This window comes from Pangasianodon hypophthalmus, chromosome 28 (genome assembly GCF_027358585.1).
Source record: "Pangasianodon hypophthalmus isolate fPanHyp1 chromosome 28, fPanHyp1.pri, whole genome shotgun sequence".
NCBI lineage: Eukaryota > Metazoa > Chordata > Actinopteri > Siluriformes > Pangasiidae > Pangasianodon > Pangasianodon hypophthalmus.
This window is the reverse complement of record NC_069737.1, coordinates 13321283-13334731: the sequence shown is the minus strand read 5'-3', so window position 1 is coordinate 13334731 and position 13449 is coordinate 13321283. Positions and strand designations below refer to the sequence as shown.

At 39.3% G+C, this 13449-nt stretch overlaps 2 protein-coding genes across 2 annotated transcripts; both read right to left on the bottom strand.

The window, feature by feature from the left end:
• Positions 1 to 600: 600 nt before the first annotated feature.
• On the bottom strand, positions 601 to 5942 carry LOC113544253 (C-type lectin domain family 4 member M). The gene is made up of 5 exons (XM_034300992.2): positions 5735 to 5942; positions 3605 to 4033; positions 2547 to 2677; positions 1351 to 1457; positions 601 to 1111 (listed from the first exon to the last, which is right to left on the bottom strand). The coding sequence occupies exons 1-5, from the start codon at positions 5868 to 5870 to the stop codon at positions 967 to 969; spliced, it is 948 nt and encodes a 315-aa protein (XP_034156883.1). The 5' UTR covers positions 5871 to 5942; the 3' UTR covers positions 601 to 966.
• Positions 5943 to 7436: 1494 nt separating this feature from the next.
• On the bottom strand, positions 7437 to 12613 carry LOC128317625 (CD209 antigen-like protein E). The gene is made up of 5 exons (XM_053230729.1): positions 12406 to 12613; positions 11453 to 11671; positions 10386 to 10516; positions 7816 to 7922; positions 7437 to 7581 (listed from the first exon to the last, which is right to left on the bottom strand). Exons 1-5 carry the CDS (start codon positions 12539 to 12541, stop codon positions 7437 to 7439), a joined length of 738 nt encoding a protein of 245 aa, XP_053086704.1. The 5' UTR covers positions 12542 to 12613.
• Positions 12614 to 13449: the final 836 nt, after the last annotated feature.

The window sequence follows — 13449 nt, the reverse complement described above, 5'->3', positions numbered from 1 at the left end:
CTATGAAAAGGTTCCCACGGTGCGAAAGGCCCTATAGTATCTACGCAGAGAAATGCTTTATTCAATTAATTTAAGTGCTATTTCATTACAATATTCACTTTTACGTGAATACTATCGTAGTAATAAAGTAAGGAATAAAACACTTGGAAGCCTGTATCAATGTCAGGGTGCTGTGAGGTGTATACAACTGTTATGGATACACTATACAAAATGCAGCTTGTCATGTAACCAAAAAAAAAAAATCAAAGCAAAAAAGTCCTCTGTCCTGAAGACTTTCCCATGTCGAAAAACGTAAAGTTACAGCTTTACGTCTGACTGTTACAAAGCACTGACACTAAATGTTTCAGAAACATTAACTCCACTTTGCACCAGGCCACATAACACCACCATGTCATTGATTATTTTCCCACAACAGCACTGCTTTATTCTTCAAATAGAAATGACTCTGCAGTGCTCTATACAGATTTATTTAAATGTTATTTTTAACATGAATAGTTTTAATGATAATGAAAAAAGACACTAAATAAAAACTTTTTAAAATTCAAATCATCTTTATTGATTGAGCAGATAAGTATAGTCATTCCACATCGTGTCTCTCACTCAAGGATCAAAAATAATATAATAAACCTCAATCCAATCTTGCTTGAGCGCAGGCTTATGCTGATTTAACAGAGTCAGAGACACTGAGATGGACTCTTCAGATACAATTATCTCAATTATACTGCGTTCATCATCACAGACCTACAGAGTTACTGCATCAGAATCATAAGAAATATACATCTATGAGTTACAGTAAAAGAAATGAACAGTCTCTGTGCACTTTGTGTCACTGACTGATTACTGAGTTCACTCTGAGAAAACAAGAACATACACTGAGACACAATTATCATCAAAATACTTTCTTTTATACTGTATATGTTTGGCTCAATTTGTGTATAAGTGCTTTTCATTATAAAATAATACTCGTCACTGAGAAAGACGTTTCTCACAGATCCAGTGTCGTTTCTCAGAGCATTTATTGTCGTTCCAGACAGCCTTATTTGAATCTGAATAGTAAATCTCAGCACAATCCTCATCATCTGAATTATTCGGTTCCCCCGGACGCCAATACCTGAAACCCAGAGAATCAGAATCAGACTCAGATCAGTGTTCAGTTTCCTTCAATTCCACACATTTAACTGAATCTTCTCAGCCTCTGTTTACTGACATGCACATCGGAACAATATAAAAATACGAGTATAATAGGGAATAAACTTTACAGTTTTCCAATCAGGTGAACATTATTAAGATGGTGTCAGTTGGAATGCATTTTAAAAAAAAAACGACACATAAAGAATCTCAGTTTCTTACTTAGTGGTCAGTGGTGTACCGTCCACCCATTTCCACTCTCCCTCTCTATCTCTGTCACTCAGACCAATCCAAGCAACAGTGCTGCCCAGCTGCTGACCGATGAACTCCTGTAAATAACAGCACAATAAAAAAGGCTTTAGTCTCTCTCTCTCTCTCTATCTCTCTCTCTCTCTCTCTCTCTGCGCATGCAAGTGTGGAGTGTAGCGCGCGAGAGCGGTTGGCATCTTGCTGATTTTTTTCGGCGGTTAATGCAACTTTTCTTGACAAGAATAAACGGTGACAATAATTTTTCAAATTTAATACAAAGGAGAAGCTGGTAAGTGATTGGTCTGTGGCAACACAGCGCGCACATGCACAGTTCATTCACATCTATGTCAGCTGCTGTGCGGTCAACGGAATGCGCTGCTCGTCTCTCAGCCACTGACTGAACAGAGCAGACGCACAGAGGGGTGTGACTGCAGCGGGGAAGCAAGACCTCGTGCTCGCGCAGGACAGTACTGGTGACATTTGGAAAATTGTTAAGGTTTGTCCAAAAAGTCGCTAGACTTGTCGCTGGTGGCTTTTTTGGGAAAAAAAAGTCACTAAAGGGGTCTGAAAAGTCGCTAAATCTAGCAACAAAGTCGCTAAGATGGCAACGCTGGTAAAGCCCAATGAACTAGTGAAGCAGAAGCTAACTGATGTTACTATGTTACAGGAGAGTCCTGGTGATGTCAGCAACGCTGCTGATTGGGTGAAGGAGTGGGAGGGGCTGGCCATTTTAATTCATAATACATCACTTAGTGGTGGGGTTGCTTACTGTTTGCTCACAATTTTATTCCTAGTTCTTACACAGTAGAAGAGTTTTTAAATGCGCGGCTTTCAGATTTTTATTCTTGCTTTGAAATATGTCAGGAGAAACAGGTTCAAGTGTCAGCTGATTAATTTTATCTTTGGTCAGGCAAAAATGGCTTTGTTTAGTACCAGCATTAGACCGATAGAAACATCACAACTACATACTCAAACTGTTCACTGATATGTTTAGCGTAATTTATTTAAATGACTTTTTAAATATATATATATATATATATATATATATATATATATATATATATATATATATATTTATTTATTTATTTATTGAGACACCCTAATCTTATTGTGTAAAATGTGACTTGTGTAAAATAAGCGATTTTAATAGTCAAGTTTCTCTCTCTCACCTGTTCCTCTCTGCTGTTTATGATCACCAGGTCTGCTCCTCTCGAACTGCAGTCCTGTCTGCTCTCCTCCCAGCCCTTCTGCTCCTTAGACATGTAGTAAAAACTGGACTTGAAGTAGAAACACCCTTTACCTATAGAGATAAATGAAGAAAGACAGAGAGTTTGGTTTGATTATTCGGTTTGACTATTTGGTTTGTTTTCACGTGGAACATAATTAAAGAAACAAAAATTCGAAAATTTATACTCGTAAAGTTAATTAACTGACTGAATAAAAAAGGTGATTGAAGAAGGTAAAGAAAGCTTTGGCATTCACAAAAATCATCCAACTACGGAGAACACGGAGAAGGCACTAAGTAATGCATTAGATAAATAACTAGTTTAAATATTTTGTGTACTGCGTCCAGCATTTATTTTCTCTTTTTGACTGTCAGTTCAAATATGGAGAGCACATGGCATTTCTCCAGCACTATGGCTTGTCCTTTTCTATAACTTGATAATAGGTTATTGTTGTGTATTTCTCTCTTTAGACCCTGACTGGATAAATAAAAACAGCACACCCTCTCTAAAGAGAACTCTGTGTGTGGACAATAACGACTTGTATAGACATTTACATTTTACACACTGGGCGCTGGAAACGGCCAAGGTACATATATTATCTCCAGGAGGAAGGTAAAGTTTACCAATTGGGAATTAATCTTGAGGAGACTCAGTAATTACTGCTTAGTTAATAGTCAACTACTACAAGCATACTTACTAATGAATTAACTACGTAATTAACTAATATTCCTTAGTAGTTAATGGTAGTAACCTATGTCTTAATGAAGAACTATTCATTCTTTCTTTCTTACTCCTTGCAAAGTTACCTATGAGTTATGGAACAGTATTGTAACGTGTTATCAATATTAATGGGATTGCCCTCATTCTAAGACCTGGGTGAAAATATATGGAAGAACATGTGAGAGGATGTGAGTTAAAATCTTTATTTCCCAGTTTCAAGATTTCTACTGAAGGCATTTAACTTTTGGGAAGAAAATTTAATGCTAAATTCATCTACTTACATGAATCACGAAGTGTCCTCATGTATCCATCTCTCTCCCTCTGTAACTGGTCTCTCTCTTTAGTCAGGGTGTTGTATCTGGTCTGTAGCTGGTCTTTCTCTTTAGTCAGGGTGTTGTATCTGGTCTGTAGCTGGTCTTTCTCTTTAGTCAGGGTGTTGTATCTGGTCTGTAACTGGTCTCTCTCTCTAGTCAAGGTGTTGTAACTGGTCTGTAACTCGTCTCTCTCTATAGTCAAGGTGTTGTAACTGGTCTGTAACTGGTCTCTCTCTTTAGTCGGGTTGGTGCATCTGGTCTGTAGCTGGTTGTTTTCTATATTCAGGTTGTTGAATTTGATCCACAGCACTGTGACGGCAGTCAGCAGGAGAACACACAGCAGCAGCAGACACACTGCAGTCAGTCTGTAACACCTGCTCTGTGCAGTGTCTCCTCCTAGAGGTAAATGGACACAAAGACAGTCTCCAAATTTAGACCTAACATTTACAGTTTAGTCTCAACAGCCTCATCAGTATCAAAGCCCTTCAACAGGGAGCTGGAGAACATCTCAGTATCTCATCTCAGCCATCACTGTCAAACTCCTCCCTTTCCACTAAATGCATGCAGTGATGGGTGGGGCTTTGGGCTGCTTTTGAATGAAGTGACTTGCAGATCTGAATCACATCACCTGTTCTCCCTTTGCACCATGATGACTGTTCAAGCCAAAAGGAGCTAAACTTTTCCACCAGATTTACAGAAACTTCTTTGGATTTTTGGAAACACTGAGAACACGAAAACACTTTTTTCATACACGCCTATGTTGAACACAGCTCATTTGCATGAAGTGATGCCCACAAAAATCCATAAAATTTCATGTGCACAGACAGCTAGGAGCATGAAAAGAATGATCAGAAGTGGAAATAATTTTGACTCAATACTACACAAATTATAATATTTAATAATATACAGTATAATGTTAATAATAATAAGAAAATGCTAATTCTTCTTCTGAGGCATCTGTTTACAGCTTACAGCTCTGCGCAGACACACTCCTCCATTTAACTCTTTTTACCAGACGTCAAAATATGGAATTTCTGCTTCTTTTGGGATGCCGGTGTACAGCACTGAATTTATTTGTGATGTCACACTCCACAGTAATGGTTAATGGCTCATATGAAATTAGACACTCGGGGCTTTAAGAATTTGCAGTTTTTGATAAGTATTTTTTTTGCCTAGCCTGTTAGGTTTATATGTTATAATTTTATTGTGGCAGTTATGTACAGTGTTTTACTTTCAAAAAAGCTTTACTTGTGCTGTCCATTTTATCTCTGTACCAATGTTACTGTGGAGAGGTGTGAATTGTTTGCCCAGCAGCGGGCTCACACCCCTCCCTTTTGCCATTGCCCTGAGCATCAGCAGCTAAACAGAGTCATGATACTCTACACAAAGAAACCCAACAGTGTTCTGACTAATCTTATATATTACTTGTGGTGATAAAGTAATTCATTTGTTCATTCTGATTGAAAATGTCCAATAAGACGATTTTCATTCCAGCAGCATAATGGAACACCAGTGTACTGCTAGAAAGGGTTAAATGGCCACGTTTCTATCATCATAATAGAATGATTAGTTTTATTTGTCTTATTTTATTGGTTTATGTTGGCTCACTTTTTAGACTTATTTTTTAGATACTTTAATTAATGCCAATAACATAAAACACCTGGTTTTCATAGTTGACCTAGTGAAGTAGCATGAGGATGTGTTTTTGATAGAGACTAAAAAGCACTTCTGTAATTTGCTCTAGATAAGGACGTCTGCTAAATGCTTTAAACGTAATTTAAAAAAAAAAAAACTCACAGTATACATAATCTGTACATAAAACCGCAGAAAGCCATTCAAATTTTAGAATTTGAAGTCGAATGTCTATGCCTGGGGTCAAAACACAGGCAGATAGTGTAACACAAGGATGATGCGTAATTGTAATCAGAAAGGCAAACGAGGTTCAAAATAGTGAGAGGAATTTTCTCACTTCCATCTCTATGTTACCTCTAACAGTGTCTACATTCTCACAGATATCCACCATCATCTCCACTCACTGTTACTGCATCTCTGCAATTTTGGAACACGTTTGGCCATGCAAACTTAAACATTTTGTACCTGTGTGATGTGCTTCTAGGCGTCTCTCTGCGTCAGCGTCTTCCTTCTCTGTGTCGGGGTCGTGACCTTCTACATTGTCTGCAATCTCATAGATAACTAATGTCATCTCATCTTGCTCAGAAGAACACTGAAACATCTCTAATCTATAAAACACTCACTAAAACATTAAATTACTGCGTCTCGGTGTGGACGTGACTGACAGGCTGCGCCTCTGTACTCTGTGTATACGGAATTAGATGTGCTGCTGTCAGTAAAGGAAGTCAAAGGAAGTTAAACGTTAGAGGAGGGGCATCAGTGGCTTCTTGTGGTCAAACTGTGAAGACATTTGAGCTGCAATTCTCACTCATACTGTAGATGTTCTTGTTAATGTCCAGCACTTATATAAATATCAAAATAATATTATTGTGTGATAATGATGTACACATTGCACCGATTCATCATATTTTTTTTTTTACTCATAACATCATTACACAAAGCTATTAGACTTTTCACCTGCTGCATTTAAGATGAATTTATATATTTATAGCAGGTTGAATTCTGTCATATGAATTAGTTGACATGTTCTTGCAGCAGATCTGGAATTATTTGTCGATTTACTTTTTCAGATGCTTTATGCAGCTTTATTGTGAGGATGCAAGACACAAGTTCCACTGATCTAACATCAGCATTAACCACTGCTCTCTTTCACACATAGAAAAACAAACACATAGAAAAAAAAACACTGTGTGCACACACTCACACACAGGCATGCAAAAGGGGCAAGACTTTTGTTTAAAGTTTATGGAAGGAGACTCCAGTGACAGTTCTTTGTAACAGTAAAGAGTCTTCAGTACAGGGGAGTTTGTGCTTTGTAGTTTCTCAGTAACATGGCAAAGAAGAGAAAAAAAAGAGAGGCTGCTGAGAGAACAACCCTTTATAGCTGTTATAACAGGAAATAACTTGTTTCACAAATGTTCCATAACAATAAACATGATTTTAAATGGATTAAAAGTTTGTGTCCTTCTTTTATTAAAAAAGAAAACCGCAAACGTTGACAAATTGCTGTCATATAAGAGGAATAAAACCCTTCGGGACGTGATGTTATAGGAAAATAATCACCTTGGTAACATTAACTCCGCTTTGCACCAAGCTGCATCACAAAACCCCGTCCATTACTGATTATTTTCCTGTAACAACACTGCTATCTTCTTTATATAATAATGACTCTGCAGTGCCACAAATGCTCTGTACAGATTTATTTAAATGTTGTTTTTAACATAAACTCTATTCAGCAGAAAAGTACCTGCAAACCAGGAATCAACCCCTTTACAGTCATTTCACATCATGTCCCTCACTCTAGGATCAAAAACAATATAATAAACCTCAATCCAATCTTGCTTGAGCTCAGGCTTATGCTGCTTTAACAGAGTCAGAGACACTGAGATGGACTCTTCAGATACAATTATCTCAATTATACTGCGTTCATCATCACAGATCTACAGAGTTACTGCATCAGAATCATAAGAAATATAGATCTATGAGTTACAGTAAAAGACATGAACAGTCTCTGTGCACTTTGTGTCACTGACTGATTACTGAGTTCACTCTGAGAAAACAAGAACATACACTGAGACACAATTATCATCACAATACTGTCTTTTATATTTTTTATATATTTGGCTCAATTTGTGTATAAGCGCTTTTTATTATAAAATAATACTCGTCACAGAGAAAGACGTTTCTCACAGATCCAGTGCAGTTTCACAGAGCATTTCTTGTCATTCCAGACAGCCTTATTTGAATCTGTATAGTAAATCTCAGCACAGTCCTCATCAGTTCCATTACTCGGTTCCCCCGGAGCCCAATACCTGAAACCCAGAGAATCAGAATCAGACTCAGATCAGTGTTCAGTTTCCTTCAATTCCACACATTTAACTGAATCCTCTCAGCCTCTGTTTACTGACATGCACATCGGAACAATATAAAAATACGAGTATAATAGGGAATAAACTTTACAGTTTTCCAATCAGGAGAATATTATTAAGATGGTGTCAGTTGGAATGCACTTTAAAAAAAAGACAGAAAGAATCTCAGTTTCTTACTCAGTGGTCAGTGGTGTACCGTCCACCCATTTCCACTCTCCCTCTCTATCTCTGTCACTCAGACCAATCCAAGCCTGAGAGCCGCCCAGCTGCTGACTGATGAACTCCTGTAAATAACAGCACAATAGAAAAGGCTTTAGTCACTCTCTCTCTCTCTCTCTCTCTCTCTCTCTCTCTCTCTCTCTCTCTCTGCGCATGCGCGGTGGAAGAGTGAGTGTGGAGTGTAGCGCGCGAGAGCGGTTCGTGTCTTGCCGATTTTTTTCGGCGGTTAATGCAACTATTTTTTACAAAATTACATTTGTTGTGTGAGTGTAGTTTGATTGTATTGCATGTGTGTGTGTATGTGTTTGTGTGTGAGTAGTGTGTTGGGGAGTATAGCGGCTCTGAGCGCGCGGGTGTGTGTGAGTGTGTGTGTGTGTGTGTGAGTGTGAGTGTGTGTGTTGGGGAGCATGGCGGCTCTGAGCGCGCGGGTGTGAGTGAGTGTGTGTGTGTGTGTGTGAGTGTGAGTGTGTGTGTTGGGGAGCATGGCGGCTCTGAGCGCGCGGGTGTGAGTGAGTGTGTGTGTGTGTGAGTGTGAGAGTAGTGTGGTGGGGAGCATGGCGGCTCTGAGCGCGCGGGTGTGAGTGAGTGTGTGTGTGTGTGAGTGTGAGAGTAGTGTGTTGGGGAGCATGGCGGCTCTGAGCGCGCGGGTGTGTGTGAGTGTGTGTGAGTGTGTGTGTGTGAGTGTGTGTGTTGGGGAGCATGGCGGCTCTGAGCGCGCGGGTGTGTGTGAGTGTGTGTGTGTGTGTGTGAGTGTGTGTGTGTTGGGGAGCATGGCGGCTCTGAGCGCGCGGGTGTGAGTGTGTGAGAGTGTGTGTGTGTGTGTGTGAGTGTGTGTGTTGGGGAGCATGGCGGCTCTGAGCGCGCGGGTGTGAGAGTGTGTGTGTGTGTGTGTGAGAGTAGTGTGTTGGGGAGCATGGCGGCTCTGAGCGCGCGGGTGTGTGAGAGTGTCACTCGCCGTTGGAATGGTTCTTTGTTTTATCTACACTATTTTTTAATGAATGGGATTCATGCTGCGAGTTTGAACATTAATGGGGCAAGAGGATATGAAAAGCGAGTAAAGAATGGTTTTTAGATAAGCTGAATAATGGAATTGCTAGCTGCAGCACTAGGCATTAGACAAGGCTGTTCTCTGTCAGACATGCTGTATACTCTAGCAACTCAACCTCTTTTATATAAACTGACAAATCAACTCTCTGCTTTTAATAACCCTCACTCCACTGCTCCTCTCTGTCTTTCAGCATATGCAGATGATCTGGTCGTAATGGTAGGAGCTCAGACAGATGTCAATGTTTGAATCGATTTTTATCATGGGCTTTTTAAACTTTGGACTTTTTAAAAATAAAAATAAATAAAATAAGGGCTGCAGAACATTACACCGTCTGCTGGAAGAGCCCCTGGTTTATGGTGGGCGTTTAGACATTTCTAGGGTGGCCGTTCCTACACTGTCCAGGGTTCTGGTCTCCTCAGGGATCGTGACACTCCGGCAGCTGGTGAACATCACAGGGACAGACCTATCACGGGCAGAGGACTTGACAGCTCGTATGGGACTGCGGTCCCTGCGTGTGATCAACAAGCTCTTACACGGCTGGAGGTCCACCCTAACATCAGAGGAGCGTGTTCAGCTGATGGACTATAAAACCAGTGAGATCAGTCCTGCAGAGGAAGAACCCTTTCCCCAGCTGAGCATCGCTCCAGACCTAGACTGGTGTGCGGGTCCCCTCCTGGAGTGCAGGGGGAGGGGGAAGTGATCATCGAACCAGTGGCAGGTAAACTGCTGTACAGGGCTTGTGTGAAAGTTTTAAACAAGAAAAAACTGAATGGGAGGGTGGACACCCCATGGCCAAGTGTACTTGGTTTTAATGATGATATTAAACCAGAGTGGAGGGAACTGTACAATCCACCATTAACCAAAAAAGTTGCTGACCTCCAGTGGAGGATTTTACATGGTAATGTTTCTGTGAATTCTTTCGTCTCCATTTTAAACCCTGAGGTCACACAGGAATGTCCATTTTGTTCACAGAGGAAACCGGTTTTAATGCTTTTATACATTGCTCCAGGTTGCAGTCATTGTTTGTATTTATATAGAGCATCTTAAGGTCATTTTATGTGGATTTTACTTTTCAGATTTTTATTCTTGGAGTTAAATATGTCAGGAGAAACAGGTTCAAGTGTCCGCTGATTAATTTTATCTTTGGTCAGGCAAAAATGGCAATATACCTGAGCAGAAAAAACAAAATGGCACAAAACACAGACTGTGATATGATAAGAATTCTCTCCAGACTAATTAAATCAAGACTTCTGATTGATTTTAATTTTTACAAGAGTTTGGAGAATTTGGAGATGTTTAAAGCAGTGTTCACTTTTATGTTTAGCGTAATTTATTTAAATGACTTTTTAAAATATTTATTTATTTATTGAGTCTCCCTGATCTTATTGGGTAAAATGGGACTTGTGTAAAATAAAGGATTGTAAAAGTCAAGTCTCTCTCTCTCTCTCTCTCTCTCTCTCTCTCTCTCTCTCTCTCTCACATGTTCCTCTCTGCTGTTTATGATCACCAGGTCTGCTCCTCTCGAACTGCAGTTCTGTCTGCTCTCCTCCCAGCTCTTCGTCTCATTAGACATGCAGTAAAAACTGGAGTTGAAGTTGAAACACCACTTACCTATAGAGATAAATGAAGAGAGAGAGAGAGAGAGAGATTGGTTTGATTATTTAGTTTGACTATTTGGTTTGTTTTCACACAGCACATAATTAAAGAAACAAAATTTGGACAAAAAATTGTACTTGTAAAGTTAATTAATTGACTGGTTAAAAAAGGTGATTGAAGAAGGTAAAGAAAGCTTTGGCATTCACAAAAATCATCCAACTACGGAGAACACGGAGAAGGCACTAAGTAAAGCATTAGATAAATAACTAGTTTAAATATTTTGTGTACTGCGTCCAGCATTTATTTTCTCTTTTTGACTGTCAGTTCAAATATGGAGAGCACATGGCATTTCTCCAGCACTACGGCTTGTACTTTTCTATAACTCGATAATAGGTTATTGTTGTATATTTCTCTCTTTAGACCCTGACTGGATAAATAAAAACAGCACACCCTCTCTAAAGAGAACTCTGTGTGTGGACAATAACGACTTGTATAGACATTTACATTTTACACACTGGGCGCTGGAAACGGCCAAGGTACATATATTATCTCCAGGAGGAAGGTAAAGTTTACCAATTGGGAATTAATCTTGAGGAGACTCAGTAATTACTGCTTAGTTAATAGTCAACTACTACAAGCATACTTACTAATGAATTAACTAAGTAATTAACTAATATTCCTTAGTAGTTAATGGTAGTAACCTATGTCTTAATGAAGAACTATTCATTCTTTCTTTCTTATTCCTTGCAAAGTTACCTATGAGTTATGGAACAGTACTGTAAAGAGTAACCAATATTAATGGGATTGCCCTCATTCTAAGACCTGGGTGAAAATATATGGAGGAACATGTGAGAGGATGTGAGTTAAAATTTTTATTCCCCAGTTTCAAGATTTCTACTGAAGGCATTTAACTTTTGGGAAGAAAATTTAACACTAAATTCATCTACTTACACGAATCACAAAATGTCCTCAGGTATCCATCTCTCTCCCTCTGTAACTGGTCTCTCTCTCTAGTCAGGTTGTTGTATCTGGTATGTAACTGGTCTCTCTCTATAGTCAGGTTGTTGAATTTGATCCACAGCACTGTGACGGCAGTCAGCAGGAGAACACACAGCAGCAGCAGACACACTGCAGTCAGTCTGTAACACCTGCTCTGTGCAGTGTCTCCTCCTAGAGGTAAATGGACACAAAGACAGTCTCTCCAAATTTAGACCTAACATTTACAGTTTAGTCTCAACAGCCTCATCAATATCAAAGCCCTTCAACAGGGAGCTGGAGAACATCTCAGTATCTCATCTCAGCCATCACTGTCAAACTCCTCCCTTTCCACTAAATGCATGCAGTGATGGGCGGAGCTTTGGGCTGCTTTTGAATAAACTGACTTGCAGATCTGAATCACATCACCTGTTCTCCCTTTGCACCATGATGACTGTGTAAGCCAAAAGGAGCTAAACTTTTCCACCAGATTTACAGAAACGTCTTTGGATTTTTGGAAACACTGAGAACACGAAAACACTTTTTTCATACTCGTGTACGTATGTTGATCATCCGTATCATGCAAAGCCCGTTCCCAGCACAGCTCATTTGCATTAAGTGATGCCCACAAAACTCCATAAAAGTTCACAGACAGCTAGGAGCATGAAAATATACTTATTATTATCAACATTATACAGTATAAGGGGTGAAAACACAGGCAGATAGTGTAACACAAGGATGATGCGTAATTGTAATCAGAAAGGCAAACGAGGTTCAAAATAGTGAGAGGAATTTTCTCACTTCCATCTCTATGTTACCTCTAACAGTGTCTACATTCTCACAGATATCCACCATCATCTCCACTCACTGTTACTGCATCTCTGCAATTTTGGAACACGTTTGGCCATGCAAACTTAAACATTTTGTACCTGTGTGATGTGCTTCTAGGCGTCTCTCTGCGTCAGCGTCTTCCTTCTCTGTGTCGGGGTCGTGACCTTCTACATTGTCTGCAATCTCATAGATAACTAATGTCATCTCATCTTGCTTAGAAGAACACACAATCATCTTTTATCTATAAAAAACTCACTAAAACATAAAATTATTGCGTCTCGGTGTGGACGTGACTGACAGGCTGCGCCTCTGTACTCTGTGTATACGGAATTAGATGTGCTGCGGTCAGTAAAGGAAGTCAAAGGAAGTTAAACGTTAGAGGAGGGGCATCAGTGGCTTCTTGTGGTCAAACTGTGAAGACATTTGAGCTGCAATTCTCACACATACCGTAGATATTCTTGTTAAAGTCCAGCACTTATATAAATATCTAAATAACATTATTGTGTGATAATGATGTACACATTGCACCGATTCTTCATATTTTTTGTTCTCATAACATCATTACACAAAGATATTAGACTTTTCACCTGCTGCATTTAAGATGAATTTATATATTTATAGCAGGTTGAATTCTGTCATATGAATTAGTTGACATGTTCTTGCAGCAGATCTGGAATTATTTGTCGATTTACTTTTTCAGATGCTTTATGCAGCTTTATTGTGAGGATGCAAGACACAACTTCTGACTCAAGATCTAACATCAGCGTTAAACCACTTCTCTCTTTCACACATAGAAAAACAACCACAGTGTGCACACACTCACACACAGGCATGCAAAAGGGGCAAGACTTTTGTTTAACATTTATGGAAGGAGACTCCAGTGACAGTTCTTTGTAACAGTAAGAGTCTTCAGGACAGGGGAGTTTGTGCTTTGTAGTTTCTCAGTAACATGGCAAAGAAGAGAAAAAAGAGAGGCTGCTGAGAGAACAACCCTTTATAGCTGTTATAACAGGAAATAACTTGTTTCACAAATGTTCCATAACAATAAACATGATTTTAAATGGATTAAAAGTTTGTGTCCTTCTTTTATTAAAAAAGAAAACTGCAAACGTTGACAAATTGCTGTCATATAAGAGGAATAA

What these genes read in the sequence shown, in the direction of transcription:
- LOC113544253 (XM_034300992.2), bottom strand. Translation starts at nt 5,870, where the DNA reads ATGTTTCAGTGTTCTTCTGAGCAAGATGAGATGACATTAGTTATCTAT. An exon ending in TAAACAGCAGAGAGGAACAG is followed by an intron (nt 1,458 to 2,546) that starts GTGAGAGAGAGA and finishes TGTTATTTACAG; the next exon opens with GAGTTCATCGGTCAGCAGCT. An exon ending in GGTACACCACTGACCACTAA is followed by an intron (nt 1,112 to 1,350) that starts GTAAGAAACTGA and finishes TCTGGGTTTCAG; the next exon opens with GTATTGGCGTCCGGGGGAAC.
- LOC128317625 (XM_053230729.1), bottom strand. Translation starts at nt 12,541, where the DNA reads ATGATTGTGTGTTCTTCTAAGCAAGATGAGATGACATTAGTTATCTAT. An exon ending in GAGGACATTTTGTGATTCGT is followed by an intron (nt 10,517 to 11,452) that starts GTAAGTAGATGA and finishes TTATCTCTATAG; the next exon opens with GTAAGTGGTGTTTCAACTTC. An exon ending in GGTACACCACTGACCACTGA is followed by an intron (nt 7,582 to 7,815) that starts GTAAGAAACTGA and finishes TCTGGGTTTCAG; the next exon opens with GTATTGGGCTCCGGGGGAAC.